General features: G+C 49.5%; 1 protein-coding gene across 1 annotated transcript; it reads left to right on the forward strand.

Moving 5' to 3' along the window:
- Positions 1 to 20,845: 20,845 nt before the first annotated feature.
- RTP3 (receptor transporter protein 3) lies at positions 20,846 to 26,085 on the forward strand. The gene is made up of 2 exons (XM_030306146.1): positions 20,846 to 21,817; positions 24,636 to 26,085. Exons 1-2 carry the CDS (start codon positions 21,663 to 21,665, stop codon positions 25,366 to 25,368), a joined length of 888 nt encoding a protein of 295 aa, XP_030162006.1. The 5' UTR covers positions 20,846 to 21,662; the 3' UTR covers positions 25,369 to 26,085.
- Positions 26,086 to 26,822: the final 737 nt, after the last annotated feature.

Here is a 26,822-nt window from a genome sequence, read left to right on the forward strand (position 1 = left end):
AAGCGTCCGGCTTCGGCTCAGGTCATGATCTCGCGGTTTGTGGGTCGAGCCCCGCGTCGGGCTCTGTGCCGACGGCTCGGAGCCTGGAGCCTGCTTCGGATTCTGTGTCTCCCTCTCTCTCTGCCCCTCCTCCGCTTGTGCTCTGTCTCTCTCTGTCTCTCAAAAATAAAATAAATGTAAAAAAAAAAAATTAGAATAAGACCTGTCTGTTGTATCGACCATCAAACAACCGAAGATGATCTTTAGACTCCGTCGGAGACATGAGACTAAGATATTCTGTTATTCAGAAGACATATGTGCTGGATATGGGGGGTATGGGTCAGCACATTACACACATTTGGTAGCAGTTACTAGAAAAACTAAACAAGTTGGATTTCTCTAAACAAATTGACCTTCACATGTCAGATAGCTTTCCGGGAATATTTCAAGTGTGGGTGCTGATTTTCATAGCCCTTGATTATAATATATCAAACATTTGAAATCTCTCTGGATCATCTTTTCATTCAGCTTTATTTTATTTTATTTTTTAATTTTTTTAATGTTTATTTTTGAGAGACAGAAAGAGTGTGAGTGAGGAAGGGGCAGAGAGAGGGGGAGACACAGAATCCGAAGCAGGCTCCAAGCTCTGAGCTGTCAGCACAGAGCCTGACGTGGGGCTCGAACTCACGAACCGTGAGATCATGACCTGAGCTGCAGTCAGACGCTTAACCAGCTGAGCCACCCAGGCGCCCCTCATTTAGCTTTGTTTTAGAAGAAGGTTTTGGGGAGCCTGGGTGGCTCAGTTGGGTAAGCGTCCCACTTCAGCTCAGGACATGATCTCGTGGTTCATGGGTTCGAGCCCCACGTCAGGCTCTGTGCTGACAGTTCACAGCCTGGAGCCTGCTTCGGATTCTGTATCTCCCCCCCTCTCTCTGCCCCTCCCCTGCTTGCACTCTGTTTCTCTCTCTCAAAAATAAACCAACATTAAAAAAAAGAAGAAGAGTGGTAACTTTGGGGAGTAGGAGAGCAGGAAAGTGATTGACGGGGGCAGGAGTGGGGCTCTGGGGTACTGGTAACATCAGGTACTTGGGTGGTGATCACATGAAGGGATTCATGTCGTGATAACTCATCCAGCTGTACAAATATTAACGATGCGCTTTTCTAGACATTTGTTATACATCAATAAAAGCTTATTTTTAAAAGCCTCCAGCGTGAAGGCATACGCATGGCTGCAAGCCTGGCCGCGGCCTCCTTGGTCCCCCACAGGTGCTGCCCATGTTCAGGATGTGTCAGAAATGCTCCTCCAGGAGCCCTCTGGAAACTGCAAGCAAAGTTTTTCCTGAAAAACCACCTCCTCCCTCAAATGTCAACCCTTGCCAGTGCCTGAAGAGAGAAGGGATGGGTGGGAGAGAGTGGGGATGAATATTTGTAGATGGACACAAGTTATGGTTGCCCAAGTCACAGTGGGATGGGTGCTTGAGCTGGGGCATGGGCTCTGGGGAAGGAAGGAAAGAAGGAAGGGAGGGAAGGAAGAAGGAAGGAAGGAAGAGAGGGAGGGAGGGAAGGAGGAAGGAAGGTGGGGAGGGAGGGAGGGAGGGAAGGAGGCAGGAAGGGAGGGAGGGAAAGAGGGAGGGAAGGAAGGAAGGAAGGAAGGAAGGAAGGAAGGAAGGAAGGAAGGAAGGGAGGAGGAGGGAGAAGAACAAAGATGTTTGGCAGACTCTGGCGAGCCCCTGAGCACAGGACCAGGCACTGTTCTGGACACTGTGCCTCCACTACTCGTTGGGTCCTCGGCCACCCCTGTGCGGTAGATCCTGCCATCATTCTGCCCATCTCACAGATGAGGAGGTTGAGGCTTGGGAATGAGGGAAGGCTGAAACGTCCCCCCAGACAACCGCAGGTCCCATACCCTCCCCCTACTCCCCTAGAAAACTGCACATCCCTGCTGGGAAGTCAGTGCCAAGAAGGGCCCGAAATGTTCTGCCCCAGAATGTTCTGCCAATGTCCACACTCCTCCCACACTCGCACTGAGCCCTTATGATCTGGGGCCCCCAGGATATTGTTGATCAAGATTAACTGTGGTCCATGAAGCAGGGACTTCAAAGGAGCACACAGGAGGAATAAGGAAACAAAAAATCAGAGTCAAATGTTCCCAGCAGGTGCTGACACCTGTTCCCAGCCAGGGCTGATCCCCGAAGGCAAAGGCGCTGTCCCATCTCACACCCCCACCCCGGCCCACCTCCTGGGGCAGGGCGAGAGCCTGCGCCTTAGGGCAGAGAGGACAAGACTTCCGCACACTTGGGGGCTGCTGAGTGGGCTCCAGACTGGAAAGAGTCACCACGACCTATGGGTCTGTCCCCTGGGGCCATGCCTCCTCCCAGGCCAGCCTCCAGCTCTCCCGAGCCCAGCCAACTCCGGGAGGAGCGTGCCTTCTTCCTTTCTTTGTTGATTCAATTCTGAGTCGGGTTGGATCTCAGTCCAGGCCCCAGCTGGAGTTTCAGGGAGCAGGAAAGGAGGAAGGTCAGGGGTACAGGCGGGTTGAGCCCGAGGCAGATGGCCCAGAAAGTGATGACAAGTCGGGCTGGCTGGACTGCAGGCTTTTTTCTCCCAGGTTCCGGGTTCCAGCTGTGCTCTGGGCCCCCGACGGACCCACCGTCCACTGGGCTCCCTGCTGGGGAGGAGGCATGAGCAGGAATGGGGTGCTGGGGCAAGGAGGGAGGCCTGGTGGGAAAGAGGGGCTTCTCCGGTGCAAGATGTCCACCCACAGTTCCCGTGACAGCCGCCGGTGGCTGTGGAGGACCGTTGCCCGCTTCCTGTCAATCACAGAGACACTGAGGTCACAGACAAGGCTGGCGGGGGTGGGGGAGGCTTCCGAGGACCCAACACAGCTCCTAGGGAGAGTCATGGGGCCTTCTAGAGAAGAGGGTGGAGGAGGTATCCACCGCCTAGAAGGCCCTCCGGCCTCTCCCTTCCTCTGATTTTACAGAACCCACTCCTGCTGGCTGCCTCCTTTATGCCCATGGGTGTTGGCAGTCACACCCGTAAAGCGGTTATTTAAACATCTTCCTCAAAAGGTCAGAGTTCATTGCAGTAACGCTGGGAATTTATGGTGCATTAACTGCGGCCACTATTGGCTAGGAGTAGAAACAAAGGCCCGGTCAGGTGGCTGTCGACCCGCCGTTGCCGGGGCCGGGGTCAGGGTGCGTGCTGTGGCCACTGGGTGAAGACCTTCCCTTGGGACTGCGTGTCAGGTCTACACTGCGGGCTCACTTCTCGGAGGAGGAGGAAGCTGGGAGGCCCTGGGCGTGATGCACACGGGGACCGCCACCCTCTACGCAAAGGCTCAGGAAGGAGCTCAGTAGAGCAGGTGTCCCAGAGAACCGTCGGGAAGCTTCGGAGGGCACCTGCAGCCCTGGGAGAGGAAAGACAGAAAGGACAGGAGTGACGGGACAGAGCACACGTGTGTTCGTTCCTTCAGTGAAAGGAGGCTGCGGTTTCAAGAAGGAACAGCACATCTGTGCCCAGAAACCCTCTCTCCCGCAGGCCACACTACAGACCCCGGTCCCCTGGCAGGAACAAGGAAGCTCCAGGGATTCCTGCCTCCTGGCCCGCAGCAGTGCCCTCGTGGGCTACGCGGGAGGAAGGCCCAAGGCAGAAATGTTGCCAAGGGTGGGGAGGGATGATCTCAGGCGGGGCAGTCACCCAGAGCCTGATTGATGTAAACCAGCCACAAGGCGAATAGCTGCCTTCAGTTTCCATTGGTGCATCCAGTCCTACAGGAGTGGCATTTCCAGTTTGCCAGTTGGGACCCAGTTTTCTCACCTCTAAAATGGGAACAGTAATCTCCATGGTGGTGGTGAGGATTGGACAATTTATAAGAAGCTTAACATGGTGTCTGGTGCACTGAGGAAATGTTGGTTCCAGTCTTCCTTTTTGTCCCGTCTGCCGGGCACCCAAGCTACATGCTGCTAGGGTTTCACAACCACTGGGTATATGAATGAATCAGTCAGTCGATCAATGAACGAGTGATGAATGCGTCAGTGAATGAATGAATCAACCAGTCAATAAGTGATGAATGAATGAATGAATGAATCAATGAATCCACGAATGAGTGAATGAATGAATGGATGGATGGATGAGCGAATGAGTGAATGAATGAGTGAAAGGAGGCAGGGAGGAAAGGGAACAAGGAAGAAAGGGAGGAGGGTAGACACTAGGAATGCCAACAATACAGATTCCACTTCCAAATTCCTCAGAGCCTCCCTGGGAGTTCCAGGCTGGGCCAGGGCTCCAGGGCCAGGGCTATTCCCCACCCTGAGCCCTCCCCCTGTCACACCTCAGCCGGAGGGCCTGTCAAAGGCCTGCAAACTTTGCTGAACTTTCCAGGGGGTGGGGGAGGTTCCCAGCAAGAGCCAGGCTGCATCACCCATAGGCACAAAAGTGCTTGAAGTTCTCAAAGCCTCAATAAATGTTTCTTCGCCTCTGTTGTGGCCCCACAGGTACCCCAGAGGGACGAGGGCTTGAGGGACTAGGTCTGGACGGGGTCTGGTCGGCTTTGCGGAAGTGTTCTGTAACTGTGCTACGTCTCTCCTTCTCCCTCTCCTCCTCCCCGGCCCCCCCTCCTCCCTTGTCCTCCCCCTCTCCCCTTCTCTCTCAAATAGATCAGACACCCTTCCCAGAAGGCAGAGAGCTGTAGGCACCAGAAGCCTGGACCCCCACAGGAAGGGCGGCCACAACTTGTCTCTAGGAGGACAAGCCGAAGTCCTATTCCTGATGCCCTCAGCAGAGGGGCTGGAGGTTCAGGCAGCCAGGATTCAGGAAGGTTTTAACAGCAAAAAATAGAAATCTGAAAGGCCTCTCCAGCTCAGCTAGTTCCCTGAAGGTAGAGGGGAGGAGCAGGGCGGCTGGCCACCTGCTCTCCTTCCCTGGGGCTAGGACACAGTGGGGGGGACTCCTGCCATCCACTCACTCAAGTGGCATTTAGCAAGTACTGGGCTAGGCGGAGGACCTACCAGTTCGAACACAACCAAAGTCCCTTCCCTCTAGTGGACATTCCGGGCCTAGTGAAGTGGGGAAAGGCAGATGACATCAACATCCTAGGGCAGAAACATGACCGGAACTCTTGAAAGATAAACTAAGGCTGGGGCGCCTTGGGGGGGCTCAGTCGGTGAAGCATCTGACTCTTGATTTCAGCTCAGGTCCTGATCTCCCAGTTGGTGAGTTCGCCCCGGGCTCTGCACTCACAGCGCAGAGCCTGCTTGGGATCCAATGTCTCCCTCTGTCTCTGCCCTGCCCCATTTCACGTAATCTCCCTCCCTCCCTCCCTCCCTCTCTTTCTCTCTCTCTCAAAAATAAGTAAACATTAAAAAAAAAGATAAACTGAGGCATACTAAAAATTTTAAGAGTTTATCCGAGCACAAATCCTCACCAGGTGGGCAGAGCCAAGCCAGAAGGGGTTAGGAATGCTCCAGTGACAGGAGCAGTGGGCAAAGGAAATTCTTGAGTGGTTGTAGTTGAAAGTCTCGTTGGCTGTTTGTGATGGGTTGTCCTTATCATTTCGTTGTTTGTTTGTTTTATTTTAGAGACAGCGCGTGCAAGCAGAGGAGGAGCAGAGGGAGAGAGAGAGAGAGAGAGAAAGAGAGAGAGAGAGAGAGAGAGAGAATCCCAAGCAGGCTCGGCCAGCAGTGCAGAGCCTGACGCGGGGCTTGATCCCATGACCCAGGATCACGACCTGAGCCAAAGTCAAGAGTCAGACACTCAACTGACTGAGCCCCCCAGGCACCCGTTCCTTATCATTTTGACTTCAAAACCTTGAGGACTTCACAGGCTCAGACTTTGGATTGCTGGTATAAGGGATGCCCCAGCACTGGAGCCACCTCAGGCTGGTGGCCCCCACGGTCTCAATGCTGCCACGGGGTTTCCTGCAGGGGGCCGTAGCATGCTCACTCAGCATCTCTCTCCACCAGTGGGGTGTGGCACATCCTGGGGCACACAGCCCGAGGCGTGGCAGCAGGGGGGATCCCCGTTGTCCTCACTCACAACTTGGGGCTCTGTCCCTAGAAGGGCTGAGGCTCTATTCCCTGGAAGTAAATCCAGCCAACCCAGAAGAGGGGTGGAGGGACCAAACCAAATCTCACCTCCTGGAGGGGGGTGGGAATCTCTACATACGTTCCTGGGAATTCTTCTGTAAAGATTGGTCTTTCGCTCGTATTTTTAATCCCCCAATCATCTATTTCTATCAGTGTGAATTCATGTATGTTTATGTTATACTTTGGGTTATCATCCAATACTATGCTACTTTGTGGCTCAGATCGTCCCAGCTTTGCCCTTCGGGAGCTCAGTCAGGTTGGTCCCCACCGTGCATCATCTTTCTGGTTTTTAAGCCCTTCCTTACTTTCGGGCACTACACGATGCTCCGGGCCCATCTTGTATTATGCATTTCCTACCACCTCACCAAGGAGCGACATTCTTTTACTAGACAATGGTATTAAAAACCAAGTTGTGAGCACTGGGTGTGCTTGCTGCTTCCAGAACCTTCCGCAGACCGGGCTGGGTGGATGCGTGCATGGGTAACAAACGCAAGTCTGGACACAGACATACGTCCCCTGTTTCTGCATCTACCCATCTGTGCACACACTGAGCTCCCTGGGACCGTCTCCAGTTCCAATCCAGCCCTCAGGATTCATCCCAGCCTTCTTCCAGCCTCCCTCTCCTACAGTGCGAACAACCTGGCCCCCACCTCTGTCGTCCGTGTACTTACTTGTGTGTTGCCCCCCCCCCCCCCCCCCGCACGCCTATGAAGCAACTTCAGAATGCTCCCCTCGGGGAACCACACTCAGCAATTAGATGCGATACCTGCAGACCCTTTCAGCTTGAGCCCGACCATGCCCGGGCAAAACCCTACTTTCCAAACTCAGTTGGATGGGCACCTTTTCCTCCAGGGGCTTCGGGGAGGTTCTGTCACACATTTGTAGAAAGTTTGGGTCAGTCCTAAAGGAAGGCTCCCACCTCTGAACACACCCTTCAGCGTCCTTTGGAGGGAGCACGATCACTTTCGAGTAAGCTTTCTCGGTAGAGGGCGCTGGAGGGACACGGCAGGAGGAAACCCTTCAGCCATCTCCAGAGTGGCAGGATGTGAGGGCGGATGTGAGGACTGACCTCGGGGCTGCCACTTTACAGCCTGGGTCCGGTGCTAACCCAGCAGCCCTCGCAACTCAGAGCTTGGAGCCCCGTTCGACTTGTGTGCCCCGCAGGCCTGCCGAGCGCTGGCACCCAGGCTCCCCCCTCAGGAAGTTCCGTGTGGCCTGCACGCAGTGACCTGTGGCCCCAAGGGTCACAGGCTCACCTGCAGCCCCCCTGTACAAGCCTCCACGTGGCCCAGGCACCCAGAAGACCTCCTGCCCCCGCTGGTGCCCAGTGAACCACACCTTCTCCAAAGACACCTGACCCCTTCCGAATATGCCCTTGCTTGAAAGTCTCCTCCCGCTCCGCAGTGCCATAGAGAGTGGCCCTCTACCTATGGTTAGTCTTGTGGTATAGTTTATGTTTCTGTATCAACTCCTCTACTACCCTAGGGGCATCCCCCCCGGGAGAGAAGGTGGGCCTTGGGCTCAGAGGAAGCATCCTAATTTAATAAAGCTGCCCAAGTATGGCACCCACCCTTAGGTTGTATGAATTTCCTTATGTTTTAGTGCAAGTGATTCCCTACACGACATAGACTACCCTGCTGTGGGGTTCTGTTCTTCCTTAAGGGGTATCATACTGTATCTATTTTCAGCAACTTGAATTCTTTGCTCCACACTAGATTGGGAGATAGGTCCACGTTGATATACGTAGCTCTAGTTCAGAGGTCAGCAGTAAACGGCCAGGTAATAGGTATTTTTCGCTGTATGAAAGAGGCAAAATGGAGGGTATTTTGTATGTGTTGATGTAACAAAAGGGAAACCAGATTTCTACAAAACTTTTCTTGATGCAATTCAAAAGGTAATAATAATTGAATAAAAATTGTAATATAGGTCTAATAACAAGAGACTGAAATTCTCTTCTTTTTTTTTTTTTTTGAGCCACCCAGGCACCCTGGTATTTTTTATTAAACTTTTAATGTCCATCAAAATAAATCTGTAGCAATGATGTCCCCCTTTCATTTCTAATATGAGTAATTTGTGTCCTCTCTCTCTCTCCTTTTTTTTTTTTGCTCTGACATAATCGTATATTTCCATCTTTGATTACAAAATAAATGCGCATATGCTTAAAAACATCATTGCAAATCTTACAAACATTAAAAAGAGTATTAAGGTAATATCAACATCTTTATGTTACCCTGATCCTGAAAACATATACACGAATTCTAAGGAGAAAACTATAAACTAATATTCCTTCACATAAATACAATAATTCTCAAAATATATTATCAAATCAAATTGGAAAAATGTAGAAAACTAATACCAAATTACCGGTAGCATTTACCCTGGAAAGAAATATTGGTTTTATATCCATTATATACCTCATTGGGATTTGCCACTTTATTTTATTTTTTTAATTTAATTTAAATCCAAGTTAGTTACCATATTGAAATTCTTTTAGATTAACATCAAAGTTAATGTTCCCTATCTATTGCAATTGTTCATCTTTATAAACCATTCTTGGTTCTTGGGTTGTACAAAAACAGGTGATGGGTCAGATTTGGCTGCAGGTAGTAATTTGCTGACCCCTAGTTCATTTATTTGTACTGCTGTATAAAATTCCATTGGGTGACTCTAAAAAATTCATTCATTTATTCACAGGGAATGGAGGAGTTACAGTTGTTTGATATTAAAATGCTATTTCTACAAACAGTCTAGTTTGTAACTGTGCACTACATGTATAAGTGTTCTTCTGGGTAGCATACATAGAAGTAGAACTGCCAATAGCTGAATAGGGCATGTGGATCTTTAATACTGAACTGCCTTCCAAGGTGGGTATACTAATTTCTATTAAGTCAGCAGTGTATATGTATACGTGCTGGGCCACATGCTTATAAACACTTGGTACATTATCAGTGTTTTAGGTTTTTCAAATATGTGTATGATACTATGGCATTTTTACTTTAATTTTCATTTCTGGATTACAGGTGAGGTTGAATATCTTTTCAAATGCTCGTTGACCTTTCATGCTTTCTCTTCTGTAAATTGCCTGTTCATACCTTTTGCCCATTCTTCTATTGAGTTGTTTATATTTTTCTCATTGATTTGTGAAAGTTCTTCATACATCGATTAACCCCTTTGTAGTTCAAATGTGTTTGTGGCTCTGTGGCTTCTATTTTCCATGTTCAAGAGTGTCCTATGAGGGAAAAAGCTTAGTTAAGTGCATAGCTCTTCTTCTTGTGTCTTGTTTAAGCATGTACTTGAAAAAGTTTTGAAATTTTCCTTTTCATATTTAGGTTCTTAATCTACAGGAAATTAAGGTAGGGATCTAACTGAATTTATTGGATAGCACATTGTCCTGGATAAATGGATTGGTAGCTCCACCATTTCCTAATAATCTTTAGGGCTGTGTCTCTCATATATCACATCTCTACATATGGGTGGGTCTATTCTGGGCTGTCTATTTTGTTTCATTAGACAGTTGGTGAACACTGCTTTGATTTACTAGTTGTGTGTGTTTTAATTAAATGTTGATACCTAATAAGGAGAATTCCTGCCCCAACTTGATCGTCTTTAAAATGGTCTTAGTTACTTCTGTACAAATTTTAGAATCAAACTCGTCAAGTTCTATGAAAAATCTTGTTAGATTTTTTACTGAAACTGCATTGAGCTTTTAGATTAATTTGGGAAATCATGACATTTTTATGCAGACTTACCTAACCTGTTCATATGTCATAGTTCTCCTTTGGGAAATATTTGGGTCTTTCTAAAATGTCTTTTATAAAATTATAGAATTTTTCCATAAAATTTTCAACATCCTTTGTTAGATTTATTCCTAGGTCCCTTAATTTTTTATTGTTACTGCTGTTGTAAATGTCACTTTAAAAAAATCTTTTTTTTTAAGAGCCTCTATAGAAATGCACATAATTTGGGTCTGTGCACCCTATATGTAGAAACCTTGTTGAACTCTTAATAATTCTTATCATTTACCTATAAATTCCTTGGGGATTTTTTTTTCCCTATGTAAACAATCATACTGTCTGTGAATAATGGCAGGTTTTCTTTCTCTCTTCCTAATCCCTATAACCATTTTGTTAACAACTTATTGGGCTGCCTAGGGCCTCTATTACAATGTGGAATAGAATTTCACATGTTAAATGATGGCTGGTACCCTTGTCTCATTTCTGATTTTTAAGGGTAAACTTGTATTGTTTCAGCTTGGAGAATGATTTTGCTGTTGAGTTTTATTAGATACTCTATCAAACAAAGCAATTCCCTTCTATTCCTAGTTTGCTAAGATTTTTTTTTTCTTTTTGTCTTACATGGATGTCGGATTTTACCAAATACCATTATTTTATTTTATACTATTTTGAAGATTATATGTCAATCGGGTGAATTACAATAATAATTTTCTATTAAGACATTCTTGCATTTCTAGCATAAATTCAAGTTGGTCAAGATGCATTTTACAATACATTGCAAGGGTGGCTTTGCTGGGTTTTTTTGTTATTGTATATAGGTTTTTTTTTAAATATATATATTTTAAGTTCTCGGTGACATGGCCTACAATTTGTCTTCTTGACTGTTTTTTAATCAACATTATACTGCGCTAATAAAATGAGTTATCAAGTGTGACTTCTTTTTCTATACATGTCAAAAAAATTGTGTAAGGTTGGAATTACCTTTTCCTTGAATGTTTTATAGAACTCACCTAGAAAACAAACGTAGATCACACAACCTAGTCCCAGTCTGGGTGGCTTTCTTTAATAATTACAGAAACATTCCAATGCTAACTGTGATGTTTTATAATTTTGGCCAGCTATTTGTTTCCTCTGTTTCTTTTTATTTTATTTATTTTAGGTAATATGTATTTATGTTATTTAAGTTTAATATTATCAAAATCTCCAAAGTAGAAAGCTGAAACACGTATGTGTCACACATGTAGCTGAAAAAGAACGAATATGGAAGATATATATATATATATTTTTTTTTTTAATTCCAACAAACCAACAAAATAAAGTTAAACCACTCAGTTTTCAAAATGAAGTAAAAGAGGAACCTGGGTGGCTCAGTTGGTTAAGTACCTGATTCTTGATATCGGCTCAGGTGATGATCTCATGGTTGGTGAAATCAAGCCCCATGTCTGGCTCTGCACCGTCACCTCAGATAGAGCTGTTGGTACAGCACCTGCTTGAGACGCTCTGCTTGAGATTCTCTCTCTCCCTCTCTCTCTGCCCCTCCTCTGTTTGCTCCCTTTCTCTCTCTCTCAAAGTAAGCAAACATTTAAAAAGAGTTTTAAATTAAAAAAATAAAAATGAAGAAAAGACTTGACCGAGTGGTTCAGAATGAGAATATCCAAATTGTCCATCAACATTATGAAAAGATACTCGATTTTCAACAATAATCAGGCAAACATAAATTTAAATCATAGTGAGATATTTCTCCATAACCGCTAGAAATGTCACATTTTAAAATAATAACAATATCAGCGGCGCCTGGGTGGCCCAGTCAGTTATGCGTCCAACTTCGGCTCAGGTCATGATCTCAACATTTGTGAGTCCGAGCCCCACGTCGGGCTCTGTGCTGACAGCCCAGAGCCTAGAGCCTGCTTCGGATTCTGTGTCCCTCTTCTCTTCCTGCCCCTTCCCCACTCACTCTCTGTCTCGCGCCGTCTCTCATAAAATAAATGTGAAAAACAATCTTTCTTAATAACAACAATATCAAGTGTTGGTGAGTACTGACACAATTGAAATATTCATAAACTTTCCAAAACTGTCGTATCTACTGAGGGTTCACATATGCATACTTTATAGCCAAGGATTTCCACTCTTCGTTGTATACCCACCAAAAAGGCATAAAAAGGCACAAAAAAGATATGTCTAAATATATGGATAGTCTCATTATTCATAATAAGCAAAAACTGGAAACAAACCACACAGGCAACAACAGTAGTGTGGATAAATATATTGTCATTTTCATTCAATGGAATATACAGGATTGAGAATGGAATGGAATAGCACGGATGAATCCCACAAGTACACTATTTTGTAAAAAAAGCATTGAAAGATAAACTGAGGTACACTAACATTTTTCAAGAATTTATTTCAGCCTATACCAATTCCAATCAGGCAACCCACAGATGCAAAGTGGCTACAAGTATGTTCCACCCACAGGAGCTAGGGGGGAGGTTTTTATAGAGAAGACTGAGAAGCCAAGCAAAGGAATTATTTGATTGGCTATAGCTTAAGCAGTGGCCTTATTTGGGAAAGTCTGGTTGGCTGTGCTACATAATTCTGAAGTTTCACTTTCTCAGATTCCAGTGCATTGACCCTGACTTAGGTTTCAGTTTGCTAATATATGCTACCAAAGCATTGAGCCACCTCAGTCTAATGGCCTCCTCATTTAATTAACAGAAGCAAAACAGGGCCCCTGGGTGGCTCAGTTGGTTGAGCCTGTGACTCTTGATTTCTGCTCAGGTCATAATGGCAGGGTCATGGGATGGAGCCCCGAGTCAAGCTCGGTCCTGAGCCTGGAACCTGCTTGGGATTCCCTCTCCTCTCTCTCTGCCCCTTCCTCTGGGTGCTCTTTCTCTCTCTCTCTCTCTCTCTCTCTCTCTCTCTCTCTCAAAAATAAAGAAACATTTTTTTTTTAAAGTTCACTGGTGGCCTCTCATTGACTATGCTTGCCATTTCTGGGCAGAAAGAGGACCTTCCTTCCTCTTGCTAGAACTAGGTAAGCTATGAGGAGTGGTAGTGCATGAGAGCGCTCCCTTCATGGCTTCCTAACTCAATTTCGAGTAATATTCTATTTTTTGAACTTGGTGGTATTTATACAAGTATTTGCTTTATAATTACCCATTATGCTCATATATATGTCTTACCCGTTCTTCTATTTCATAAAACACTTTTGAAAAAAATAAAAGTCAAGATCTTAGAAGCCACAATGGACAGATATGAATGGCCTAAAGATGGGTACTCACACCTATTTTCTTAAAATATGGTCACAACGGGGATATTCTAGCTGTATTTAGGGCAACAACAGCGACTGCGGGCTCAAAAAGATTTAAAATAGGATGAATGAAATATATCAGAGATTAAACTGGACTGGCTTTCCAGGAGCCAACAGCAGGTGAACTGGGGGCGGGGGGGGGGTGTGTGTGTGGCGGTGAAGCCGTGGGCAGTCCCCAGTTCTCTAGCTGGGGACGAAACACCGTAAAATACCTTTCATTCTCTATGCAGTGTTTTATTCTCTCTTCAGCCAAGAACATGGTTAAATCCTCTTTGCTTAATCCTAATACTGCTGATTTTCATTTAAAAAATTTACTGTGAAAAAAATGTGTTATTTTGTGGAATATGCATATCTTCAGAATGTCCGTTCTACTTCAGGACAAGTTGCAACAGGTGAGGCTCCGCTTCGGGCGAGAGCGGGATGAATATCAAGGGGTCGTGTTAATCCCGAGCTTCAGTCCCTTCAATCTGTAACCGGTGGGGCCGCAGGTGGCGCGGGGGAGGGCCCGCCAGCCCCCCCCGCAGGGGACCTGAACGCTGCCTTTTCTTCCCAACGCCGTGAGGCTTGAAGTATGTTTTGTGGGGTGAGAGGGCACAAACCCTAAGACTTGAATAATCTGAAATATTACGTGTGTTTTATTCCTTTACGTAGATTCTGGACCTCAACTCATCAGCGTACAGTTCAGATGGAAGGGTCCTGGCTTTTCTCCCTTGTCTGAGTCGGTCCCCAATGAGGGTCCTTGGCCCAGAGGGCCAAGCAGCGCACTCCAGCAGCTACTATACGCCGCCCCCCGCTCCGCCCCCCCCGCTCCGCCGCCCGGCCCCGCGCGCGCCCCAGCACACTTCCGGCCCGCGGGCCGCGCCCCCTCCATACTTCCGGCCCGCCCCCCAGCCTCCTCCGCCTCTCGCGCGACTCCTAGCGAGCGCCCCGCCCCCTCGTCCGCCGCCGCTGCCGCCCCCAGTGGTGGACCCGGATCTCTCCTAGGGTGACAGCAAGGGGCGCGAAGCCCCGCGACTACCGTCGCCCCATTTAGCAGCCCAAAGCCAGCACCAGGACCCCCGACTTAAATTCCAATTTCAGAGCAGCAGCGAATCAACTGTTAGTTGATTACACTAACTTTAGTGTAAAATTCGCTAAGAATATCATTCGTTGTTATTGAAATTGGAAGTTCAGATCCAGACGACCCTGTGTTTCACCTGGCAGCCCCACTTGGGATCGGCGGGACCAGCGCCCAACGAGCCGGCTGCCTTGCTGCCTGCCTGGTGCTCCACTGAGGCCGCCCTGTCTCTACACTATTTGTAGGCGCCTGGGGGGTGAGGCGGGCGGGGAACTGCTGTGAGACCTGTTACTACCAACATATTTTAAAAATAATAATAATTATTATTGGTGTTTGGCTCCTTTTTTCGCCATTAACAACAGAAATAAACGTGTTTTGAATTTTAAAAATAAGAAACTTGAAGCCCAAAGATGCTCCAGGAGGGGACAAAGAGACTGAGCAGCGAGGACCACTGCCCACCCTGGGGGTCCCCGTCCTGTGGCCAGCGTAGGCCAGGAGCCGTGCGGAGTCAGAGGCCTCGCGGCCTCCAGCACCCCTGTACCCCAGCTATAGCCTGTACACCTCGTCCAGCAGTTCCAGCGTGAGAGGCCTCTGCCTGGCGGGCGCGGGGGGGGCGGGGGGGGCGGGAGGGGGCAGGGAGGAAGCAATTCCCGTGGCCCTGCCCAGGGTTCTGAAGTCACATGGTCTCACGCTGGTTCGGGTCTGTTCATTACCTAAGCCCCGGCCTCCGGGCTGTGAACCCAGGGGGGTGGGGAAGTTGTGTCAGTGAACAGATAATCAGTAATGGAAACTTTTATGCTATACCAGATAAGTCATCCTGTTGTCTTGAAGTCATGAATTCTCTGTTGAATAATAAAACCAGTGGTTCAAATGGAACTTTCAAAAGCCCCAAGAGTGAAATACAGGGATGAGGAGACGGATGAGGGTTTTCTCAATCTCTAGAGGAACTAAATTGTCTCTTAAAGGTCTGTTTTGGTTTTATTTTCTCTCTTGCATTCAGCACAGGGACAGCGCAAAAATCAAAGAAAAATAGTGGAAGTCATTTTAAACTTGACTTACCAATTTCCTTGGGGAATAAGATCGCAGAAGCCAGAGTGGTCAGGTTTGAAAGAGAAGAGAGGCTTACTTTGACTAAAAAGCTGGGACTGTAAAAGAAGGGCCTCACCCTTGAAAGCATTTTGTACTTATCCTAATGCAGTACCTACACGCCCGGGGGAAGTGGGGACAGATACTAGACAACAAGGGACAGCCTGTATGCCCAGGAGCCCAGGAAATTATTCAAGTTGGCCAATCTACAGTGAGCCCCTGAAACCTAGCTAAGCCCGCCCTGCTCGCCATATACAAACTGCCCCTTACAGCTCCAGCTTATTGTTACCTTGCCCCCCGGGGGTGCAGCCCTCTGGCAGCCGTCTGAACTGTAAATCACAAAAAATTCTGCCTTTCATCTGAAGGTCCTCGTGTTGTACCATCAAAAGAAACTTTAAACCATATAAAACAGATCTCATCTCAAGATACTTAATCTAATTATATCTGCAAAGACCCTTTTTCCAAATACAGTCGTATTCATAGGTGAACACTTGGGGGGGAACACAATTCAACCCCCACTCTACCCTCCTTGAAAAACTTTATATCTCATTTCTTGGATCATCCTCCTCTTCCCAGCTCTATGCAATGGGGGGGGGGGGGGGGTCTCAGGACCGAGCCCTGTGACCTCTTCATCTCTCTGTGTCAGCACTCACTGCAGAGATAACCTCATCCACTCCCACGGCTTTAAGACTGTCTATATCTCAGTGACTCCCACGTTTGTATCTTCAGTCTTCCCATAGCTGGGATTCCTACATCCAACCTCCTGCTTACTATTGCCACCCGGGTGTTTAATATGCATCCCAAGCTTAGCATACCCCAAACCAAACATCTGATTTTCCCCTGCCCATCCTGTTTTAATTCTTCAATGTCTGCAGCTCATCAAATGATACTTCCATTTCATTTTTCATTTCTGGCTCAGGCCAAAAGCCTTAAAGTATCCTAGACTCATCGTGCTCTTAACATGCTGCATCCAAATCATCAACATACCTATAGGTCCTACGTCCAAAATGCATCTGGATGACCATCACCTCTGGTCATCTCCCCCATGACCACTCTGGTATACATCTCTGTGGCATCTCACCTGTCCCCCTGCGGCAGCTTCCTGGGAGGGGGTGGTCTCCCTACTTTGTCCTTGACCCACTAGGCAAGTCCATTCCGTCCTCAGCTCAATGCGGAGACAGCAGAGAGCCTGAGTGGACAGGTCAGACAGCAAAGATCGCCACGGGAAATCAGGCCTTATCGCCCTCCTCCCCAAAACTCTTCAGCGGACTCCCATCACGCGTGGAATAAAATCCTGCGAGTCCCTGCTACCCTCAGCTGTGTCTCCAAACACATGTGCGCCTTGTCTGCTCGCTTGATTCTGCCCACGCTCGTTTTCCTGCTCCTGCACAGACACACCAGGCTCACTTCTACCTCAGGGCCTTGACACTGGCTATCCCCTCTGATCTGAATGTGCCTCCCCCACATATATGCTTGACCCAGTCCTTCGCTTCCGACAGGTCTCGGTTCAAAGGTCATCTCCCGTGGCAGCCTTCTAGCACTGCCCCCTTTGAGCAGCCATCCCTCCTGCCACCCAGTCCACGCTCTTCCTCTTTCTAGCGCCTCACCCTGCTGTTTTCCTCCATAGCACTCACGGCTGCCTGACACGACCTTGCACATTTGGCCCACTGTCTGTCTCTGTGATGGCAGCCTTAGTTTTCTTTGCCACTGTACCTGTGGGGTCTAGAACACAAAAACTGATACTAATATATTTGGAACAACGGAGGAATACTCTAATGAGGTCTGTTGGTGTCTTTTCATCTACCACATAGTGAACAAATGAGGGAGGCTCCTAGGGTGTCTGTCGGCACCTTGTGACATCACACAGAGGATTTCTTTCTTTTTTTTTTTTAATGTTTATTTATGAGAGACAGAGAGAGGCAGAGTGCAAGCAGGGGAGGGGCAGAGAGAGAGGGAGACACAGAATCCGAAGCAGGCGCCAGGCCCTGAGCTGTCAGCACAGAGCCCGACGTGGGGCTCGAACTCACGGACCGTGAGATCATGACCTGAGCCGAAGTCGGACGCTTCACCAACTGAGCCACCCAGGCGCCCCACATAGATGATTTCTTGGGGGATTGAGCAGAGGTTACAGAACGCTCTGCTGTTTGGGGAGAGAGCAGAGAGCACCGCAGGAGAAATGATGATACAAGGAACCTCCAGAAGTGGCCGGACGGCCTTTGGCACAGGGCTTGGAAAGCCCTAAGCTGAGGATGGAGAGGACTTGCTTTCCTGGAATATATAAACCACCACTACCCCCCACCACCCCCCAGATTCCAGACAATTTGGTACACTGGAGTAAAAAGAAATTGCAGTCTGAAACGGCTAGATTCAGAGTTCCCGGTGCATTCGATCAGTTACAGCCAAAGCAAGGGGTGCACCTTCGGTTAACCACAGGTTCAGAAGCCTGGTTGGTAAAACAGTGGCACTTGGGTCTCTGGGCTTCAGACTCAGGACAGGAGCCAGCAGAGGGCCTGGAGATCCGGCAGGGGCTAATACTAGAGCTAACTGCATGCGTCGTCAGCAACTTTCTGGACAAAAGCTGGGTACCAGGGGAGGGCAAGGCTCGGAAGTGATTTCGTTTCCCCAAAGCAGCTCCCCCGGTAGAAGGGTGGGAGGGAAGACAAACCACGGGGTGGACGAAGAAAATGCAGCCCTTCTCGCGATTTGCTGCGGTCATAGTCCGTAAAGGTGCCCAAAACACTGGAATAGCAAATGCTGAACCATCGCTCCCAGGGGAAATACAGACTTAGGTTCCTGCCAGCGTCTAGTACCGTTGTGTTCAACTGCTCAATACAGAACCTTATGTTGCTTCTGTCTAAAGACACCTTAGGTAGCAAATATTGTTAATTTATTGACGCTGAACTCGCGGCCGTCGGCACGAGAACGCGTGCCCGAATGGAGCTTATCTAACACGCACATTCTCTCCGTGAGGCGCATCCCAGCCTGCTCGCGCTTAGTGCACTTGAACTTAGGGGCACCAGACAGAGCTTGGGCACTACGCTTCGTGGCCACTTCGAACCACGAAACCACCAACCCCAAACCACAAAACTCTGGAAAACATGGCACTAGTAGACCACGAAAAGGACATTTGTGTTCAGCGCGAGAGCTCGTGCAAGAAGGCAGAGGGTCGTCTTGTTTGTTCAAGGTCAGCGGGGCACATCCCAAGCTTTCCGACATGGCGGCCCCCTCCCAGCAGCAGAGCCAGGGCCCAGCCGATGGTCAGAAAGAGTGACAGCAAGGGTCCCTGACCTTTGGGACCTTGGGAAGAGAACAGCCTCTGGGTTAGAAGCTGGGTGTGAGGAGGGACGCGCCCCAGCCATTGCCCACGAGGAAGGGAGGGACAGAACCCTTGCCAGGCAGAGGCAGTGAGATGAGCTCCTGCTTATACACTTAAACCCTCGTTTCCAGAGTGGAGGGGTTTCTGTGAGAGTCACCCGCCCAAACGAAGTCCTGGGAATTGTTTTTGTAAAGCTTCAGGGACCAGCGGTGGCTGCCTTCTGGGCCCTTCTCTGCACCAGGCATGCTTAGTATCCTTCCTCATAAAAGCCCAAAGTGACTTGTCCACCGTCACACAGCCTGTCGGAGCCCCAGACCAAAGACCTGACCAACAGCGCGATTCTGTCCCCTGTCCCCTCACCTGCTTTATAAATCTTCTCTCCAGCTGCAGTGAGGCCAGGAAGGAGGTTGCCAAAGTGGCTTCAGCAAACCCCTCCTGCCTCGCCCCTCCTATGTTTCCTTTTCCCCCTTCCCTCCCCTTCCTCTCTCCCACCCCACCCCTGCCTCCTCCCCACAGCTCAGACTGCCAGCGACCCCGCTGGTGGATGCAACCAGGCGGTCTTAGGACAGTTTTAGGCAGTCTTAGGCCTGGCTGATTCGGGCACAGCACTGGGCAGGGGCGCAGGGGTGGGGAAAATCTCTGCCTCTGAGTCTGCGATTGCTGGCCAGGACCTGCCCGCGTTGTCTTTCCCTTCAGCCTCCCTGTCTCCACCATAACCAGGCTTCGGAATCGCTTGAGGAGTTTTTAGAAATCTGAGGCCCAGACCAGTTCCCTGAGAACTTCGGGGCTGGTCCGAGGAATGTGAATCTCTGGCTGTCTTCAGGCCTGCTGAGTTTATGTGCCTCTTCCTAGGCCTTGACACCCCGCTCCTGTCCCAGACACCCAGAATTCTCTGGAAGATCAGGTAAATGACGTTACTCACGATAGAGGGAAGACATTTAGCCTATGTTAACGTAAATGTGACAAACTTTCTCACATCATTAAATGCCTGTGTTCAAATACTTATATCATTTAAGAATTCAGAATTTTCCAGTTAGAATGTTCTTATTGATGGGGCGCTGGGTAGCTCAGTGGGTTAAGCATCTGACTTCGGTTCAGGTCATGATCTCACGATTCAGGAGTACGAGCCCTGCATCGGGCTCTGCACTGACAGTGAGGAGCCTGCTTGGGGTTCTCTCTCTCCTTTTCTCTCTGCCCTTCCCCTGCTTGCACTCTCTCTAACAGGATAAATAAAAAGAACATTAAAAAAAAAATTTTTTTTAATTTTTTTTTTCAACGTTTATTTATTTTTGGGACAGAGAGAGACAGAGCATGAACGGGGGAGGGGCAGAGAGAGAGGGAGACACAGAGTCGGAAACAGGCTCCAGGCTCTGAGCCATCAGCCCAGAGCCTGAGGCGGGGCTCGAACTCACGGACCCGCGAGATCGTGACCTGGCTGAAGTCGGACGCTTAACCGACTGCGCCACCCAGGCGCCCCTAAAAAAAAATTTTTTTAATAAAATAAAATAAATACATAAATAGAATATTCTTAGTAGAGCAAGACGCCAAAGGTAATCTTCACAGGACATAGAAACACCGAGCCATCTGGGGATCTTCAAGGTCTCCTTGCACACTGGCTTTCAAGGGTAGTTTTAACAACACAGAACCACCTATGACATTTTCACACAAGACCTCATACCAGACCCAAAAGTTAAGACAGGCCATTGTCTCAATACCCTCTGGTCTCCACCTCCCTCTGAATCACCTCTGTGATGCAGAAAAGCATCTGCATTTATACAACTATCCATGGGTGAGATTTCTTTCTCGGGTGCAGCTAGGACGCTGGTGCGGGACCCGGGGCGGCGGGGGGGGGGGGGGGGGGGGGGGGGTGGGGGTGGGGCGAGGGAAGGGGCGTGGAACACGGAGCATGCGCTATTGGGCCCTGGAACTGGACCCGGGGCAGGAGCCACGTCAGCGAAGGCAGGTGCTCTGCGTGGGGCGAACGTGAGCCCAGGACGCGGGGCTGGGTGGCACGGAGTGAGGGGCTGTGGCTTAGGGTGTAGGGGTGGATGTGGGCTTGGGAGAGGATGGGCTGGGCAGGGCCAAGGGTGGCCTGTGAGGGCTTCAAAGGCCATGCTGAAGTGCACTGTGCGCTTGGGGCCTTCCACTCCTCCCCCAGCTGCAATGCGGAGAGTGGCTGGAGCTACACAGAGGCACCTGGGGGGGACACCAGGACAGAGGCTCTTGTGCCGCGAGAGGCTGAGGCCGAGGCCACGCTGGAGGATGGCCAAGGGTGGGGCTTTTCTTTTGGAAAGGAGAAAGTGACGCAGGTCAACACCAGGCTGGCCCGGGAGGGGGTCGTCCCCAGAATCTCGCCCACCCTCCCTGGGCTGTTGCCTGCCCCCTCTCCTCTGTCCTTCCTTTTCAAGCCTCCCCTCCAGGAAGTGGGGTCGGGTGTGGCCACTGGCCTCTCACCCCCTTGGGGACCTTGCAGCCTCATCTGGACACACAGCTTTGTTTGCGTCAGCTTTGTTTTCTAATGGGGAGGAAGACGAGCCTCAGGAGTCTCCTTGGACAGCTTGGGGGCTGTGAAATCTGGTCCTATGAACGGGAAGCGAAGAGCGCGGAGCAGGGATGCAGGGAGCCGGGGAGGGACACGATGGCCACGGCCCTCTTCTTTGCGGCTCTCCTCCCCAGTTGGGAGCACAGCAGCCCAACGGATAAGGACTTTCAAGTGCTAGAACCAGAAAGAGCCCGGGGAAGCCTCTATCCATTCCAGATGAAGGGGCAGGTGCTCAGAGCCAGAGTGAGTCCACTTCTCCCAACCCAGGGTCCCGACCTTGCCCTTGGTAATATTTTGTTGGCCGGAACCATGCACGCCGCGTCTTTCGAAATTCCCTGTGGAGGCTAGCACTGTTCTCGGAACTGGGAGCCAGACTCGACTGACCTTTGACCTTGAGGCAAAGAGCTGGTCCACGGGCCCAGGTCGGGTCCACATTGGGAGAGCGGGCCCCAGCCCTTGCTCTGTAAAGCTGGAAACCTCATGTCCTGCTTCCAGATCCGGGAGAGTCCAGAGTCCAGGAGATCCTGACGCACCCGGCTCTCCACAGCAGTGGCGATGGGTGAGGACGTGGAGGTATGGAAGCAGGTGTTCCAGGAATTAATTCAGGAGCTGAAACCATGGCACAAATGGACCTTGACACTAGACAAAGACCTTCTTCCCAACACCCTGCAGCCAGGGTGGTCACAGTACCAGCAGTGGGCCTTCGCCAGGTGAGTGGGGAACGGGAGGGGACGTATTCCAGAACATTCTTGTTTATTCGTGGCTGTGTATACTTGCTACTGTTCTTTCTTATTTATTTTTTTTTAATGTTTATTTATTTCTGAGAGAGAGAGTCAGGGACGGAGCAAGAGCAGGGGAGGGGCAGAGAGAAAGGGAGACACAGAATCCAAAGCAGGCTCCAGGCTCTGAGCTGTCAGCACAGAGCCCGACGCGGGGCTTGAACCCACGACCCGTTAGATCACGACCTGAGCCGAAGTCGGACGCTTAACCCACTGAGCCACCCCGGTGCCCCCACTTGCTACTTTTCTCATTCCATTCTGTGCTTGCAAATTGAGCGCTACAGGAAGTAAGATGCCCATCACCCAAGAAGCTTTAGCTTCGGTGAAGGCTTTTTCCTTACTACAGTGAACCTCACACCGTAGCAGGACCGGGCACTGGTGTAGGCAGACGCCTTGATGCAGAGAAATCGGGGGAGGGGATAGCAGTGAGGAAAATTGAGAGAGCTACGTTCCCTGCATACGCTCCCTGCCTCGGGGGACCTGGGCTCATGACAGAGCCTAGGAGGGAGAGGCCTGAGGAGCCCCTCCAGGAGAGGACAGAGGATAGGGGTAGCTGAGGAATATGCATCTTGTCCCCTCTGCTCCAGGCTGATGGATCCTTTTAAACTAAGACCCTCAGGAGTCCATCCAAAGCCCCACCCTTTTATCCGGGTGGGAAAGCAGAGCTCCAAGGGTCAGGTGGGTGGGGTTGCCCACCTGCCAGAGGGTGGGAGCCCGGGACTCTCTCCTAGGACTGGGTCAGGGGCTCGGTCCCTGCCCACTGCCCTCCTCTCCGGGGCAGGGTCTGGGCAGAGGAAACAGAGCTCTCCTCTCCTGGTGGCCCACGGCTTCCCAAGCCAGGAGCACCCGAGCAAAATCTCAGCTCATTTCTTCTTCCTTCCTTTCCTTCCTTCCTTCCTTCCTTCCTTCCCTTCCTTCCCTTCCTTCCCTTCCTTCCCTTCCTCCCTTCCTTCCTTCCTTCCTTCCTTCTTTCCTTTCTTTCCTTTCTTTCCTTGAACTCTGAGCTGGCATGTGAGCAGAGCAGCATGACCCAGAGGGAGGGACAAGGGACATCAGCCGGAAGAGCAGAGCCCAGAGCACCACCCCCCACCCCCCGAACCACGAACTGTCGGTGATTTGACCTAACACATGGTCCCAGGGTCTCCGAGGCGGAGGAAGAAGAGTGAAGCGTTTTCCAAGAGCTTCTGCACTAGATTTGGAAGTAGCCCATGTCGCTGCCCACCTCCCATTGGGCATCCGGTCACATTGCCCAACGTAACTGGGCTGCGAAGCAGGAGAGAGCACACAGGCAAGCTGATCAGCATGAGACGGCCCTGCCAGCCTGCAGCTTCTGTGTCTCCCATGATTCCCATCGTGGGGGCAGCCATGTGCTTCCCTGCCTCCTTCCCCTCTCTCCATCTCTCCTGCCGTGAGTGTCCAAATATCTGAGCTCAGGAAATTGCCCTCTTCCCTGTGGAGACGAGGTGTCATTCTCTTGTACCCTGAGACCAGGCACACACAGAACCCAACTGGGTTGGAGGGGCGTAAAAGGAGAGACAGCTGGACACTGTGATCTCCCTGTAATACTGTCAGGGACCCTGGGCAACAGGGCAGAGCAATGTTTTTCTTAGGACACTAGACCTTCCCTGATCTGTGGGGCTATGACTTATTGCCTCAGTCTGTTTGGGCAGCTATAAAAAAAAAAAAACAAAGAAAAACAAAAAAAACAGAACAGAGCAAAACAGAGGCACCTGGGTGGCTCAGTCAGTTGAGCATCTGGCTTCCGCTCAGGTCATGATCTCGTGGTTCATGGGCTCGAGCCCCATGTCGGTCTCTGTGCTGACAGGTCAGAGCCTGGAGCCTGCTTCAGATCCTGTGTCTCCCTCTCTCTCTGCCCCTCCCCTGCTCACGCTCTGCCTCTCTCTGTCTCTCAAAAATAAATAAATATTTAAAAAATTTTAAAAAGAAAAAACAGACTGGGCAACTTATATGCAACAGACATGATTGCTCATGGTTCTAGGGGCCGGAAGTCCAAGGTCAGGGTGCTAGCTGGTCAGGTGAGAGCCCTCTTCTGGGTTGGTTCTGGGTTGACTTCTGTTGTATCCTCACGTGGTGGGAGGAGCTGGGGAGCTCTATGGGATCTTTTTGATAAGAGCACTAATCCCATTCGCATGGGCTCCCCCCATGACCTAATCACATCCCAAAGGCCTTCTAACATCGTCCATCACCTTTGAAGGGTAGGATTCCGGCATGTGAATTGTGGGGAGGCATAAACTTTCAGACGGTAACACTTAACCAACACCCATTTGTACCATTGGTGGATTTTAGTTCAGGGTTCTTGGGGGCTGATTTAATGGCTGCTGTTGCACCTGTAGCTTTTTGACTCACTTCTGTCTACATTTGAAGAAGCCTTGGTTTGGGGCCAGGAGCCTGGAGGTCTAGTCCTGCTTCTTACACCCACTGAGTCTCTGCACACGATTAGTTCCAACACGTGCCTCATCTCCAGCGTGATCGAGTTGGACTTAGAAAATCCCCTCCAGTGCAGACACCTTGTGATTAGCTATTTTCATGACAGACACCTGTGGGTCCCAGGGCATGTTGGCAACACCATGGAGGCAGGAGTGAGGGGCTCGCTGAGTTCTTTCCCCACTCACCGCAGCCCCGGTCAAACCACATCTGTGTGTTGTTGGGTCCCCTTTCTTCCCTCTGGCCCAGCCCCCAACTCAGCCTTCCTGGGCCAAGCTGAGGGCCTCATCTTCTGTCTCCGCAGGTTCCAGTGCTCCCTGTGCTCTCGTCGTTGGGCCTCTTCCCAAGTTCAGGTCCTTTTCCACATGCACAAGAGTAAGGGGGAACCCCAGGGCAAGGTGAAGATGAGGGTCTTTGCCCAGAGATGTCGGAAGTGCTTTCAGTCTCCATTTGAGGTTCCCGAGTTCACCACAGAGAACATCTCAAGGATCCTGAATAACTTGGTGTTCCGAATTCTGAAGAAATGCTACAGAGAAGGATTTAAGTCGATGGAGGAGCTTCCTATGATCAAGGAAATCTCTCTTGAGGGGCCGCATGACAGTAACAACTGTGAGGCATGTCTACAGGGCTTTTGTGCTCAGAGTGGGGTGGGTCCAGCCGTGCAGGCACCGGTGTCCCCGGCACTTGCCTCCATAAGCTCACCTACATTCGGGACCATCATTCCCATGCCCTCTCCCACAGGGAGTGGCACCACAGTGGACGCGGTGAACACCCAGGCCAACAAGGGAAAGCCTTTACCCAGACCCTCGTATGCAGGGCCCACGCAGGCTGCCAGCCTCCCCACCCACTGGAGCCCGAGAGCAAACACCTACCACCACGTGGAGAGGCGAGTTCAGGTCACCCGCTGGAGTGAGGGACTCTGTTCCCACATAGCCCCGAATCCCAGGTGCAGGTATGGGAATGTTTGCTGTTTTTGCCTCGTCCTAGTCATCATGGTGGTGATTATCGTAGAGACTATTCAGTGGATCTCAACGTGACGCCAAGTTCAAAGTCATGTAGTATGATCCCAAGGATAGGAAATTTCCAGAATAGGTAAATACAGAGACAGGGAGCAGATTGGTGACTGCCAGGGGCTGTGGGGAAGGGGATTAATCTGTACGGGGGCTTTTTTTGGGTGGGGGGAGGTGGTGAGTGGTGATGAAAATGTTTGGCCCAAGATGGAGGAGGTGGTTGTACAGCACTGTGAATGCGGTAAACGCCATTGAATTGTTCATTTTTAAATGGTTGATTTCATGTGAGCTTTAACGGTTAATTTCATGTTAATTTCACCTCCATTCAATGTTATTTAAAAGACACTGAAATCCTGCTCATTCTCTGTAGACCGAAACCATTATAGCCCACAGAACCATCTGGAAATCTCAGGAGACCCGTGGGTCCTCTCACCAGAGAAGCGTGCCCAGACCCTGTGACATCAGTCTGTGGAGGCACTTGCTGTGGTTTTCATTAGGCTGAAAACCTGGGTCTCAAAGCAGTGGTCTCCACAGCAGGGTCCACACAGCTCAGGGGGGACCAAGGTAGCACCACCTGTGTGGTCAAGGTAGGACCATCTACCCAGGTTGGGGATAGAACCTTCAAACTCCATTTTTTGTTTCTTTGTCCTTTACTATTTCTTGTTGTGTGGCTTATAATGTATGTTGATGTATGAGTAGAATGGTATTGTGACACAATGTGTAAATAAACAAATATACACCCACTTGGAGCACGTGCTCAGCTTGTCACTGACTTCTTCATTTTCAGAACTCCGTACCCATTAGACGACAACTCGCGTTTTCTCCCTTCCTCAGTCCCTGCTAACCACCATTCTTCTTTCTATCCCCATGAATGTGACTTCCCTGAGGACCTTATATAGGCAGACTCATACAGCGTTTGTCTTCTTGTCACTGGTTTATTTCACTTAGCGTAATATCCTCATGTTTCCTCCACGTTGTAGCATGGGAAGGATTTCCTTCCTTTCTAAGGCTGAATTATATTCCATGGTTTGTATATACCGCATTCTGTTTATCCATCTTAGACATCCGGGTGGCTCCCACCTCTCGGCTGTTGTAAGTAGTGCTGCTAAGAATGCAAGTGTATCAATAGCTCTTTGAGACCCTCCTTTCAACTCGTTTGTATACACACTCAGAAGTGGAAATGGTAGAACATACAGTAATTCTATTTTTAAGTGTTTGAGGAATTGCCATGCTATTTTCCCTAGTGATTCCACCATTTTACACTCTCACCGACAGGGACAAGCGTTCCAACTTCTCCACATCCTCATCAACACTTTATTTTCTGGGTTGTTGTTTTCTTTATAATAGCTATACCGATGGGCGTGCTAAATTTCTAGAAAATGCAATTTTTTTTTTTACAATGGAAGTTTTCTTTTAAGGAAAGATATTTTTTATTGTTTTTTTTAACGTTTATTTTTTATTTTTGAGAGAGAGAGCATGTG

Source organism: Lynx canadensis, chromosome A2 (assembly GCF_007474595.2).
Source record: "Lynx canadensis isolate LIC74 chromosome A2, mLynCan4.pri.v2, whole genome shotgun sequence".
In the NCBI taxonomy this organism is placed as follows: domain Eukaryota; kingdom Metazoa; phylum Chordata; class Mammalia; order Carnivora; family Felidae; genus Lynx; species Lynx canadensis.

Bases quoted from the DNA above. Each gene is read 5' to 3' on its own strand.
- RTP3 (XM_030306146.1), top strand. From the start codon at position 21,663: ATGGGTGAGGACGTGGAGGTATGGAAGCAGGTGTTCCAGGAATTAATT. The intron at 21,818-24,635 runs GTGAGTGGGGAA...CTGTCTCCGCAG, and splicing joins CAGCAGTGGGCCTTCGCCAG to GTTCCAGTGCTCCCTGTGCT.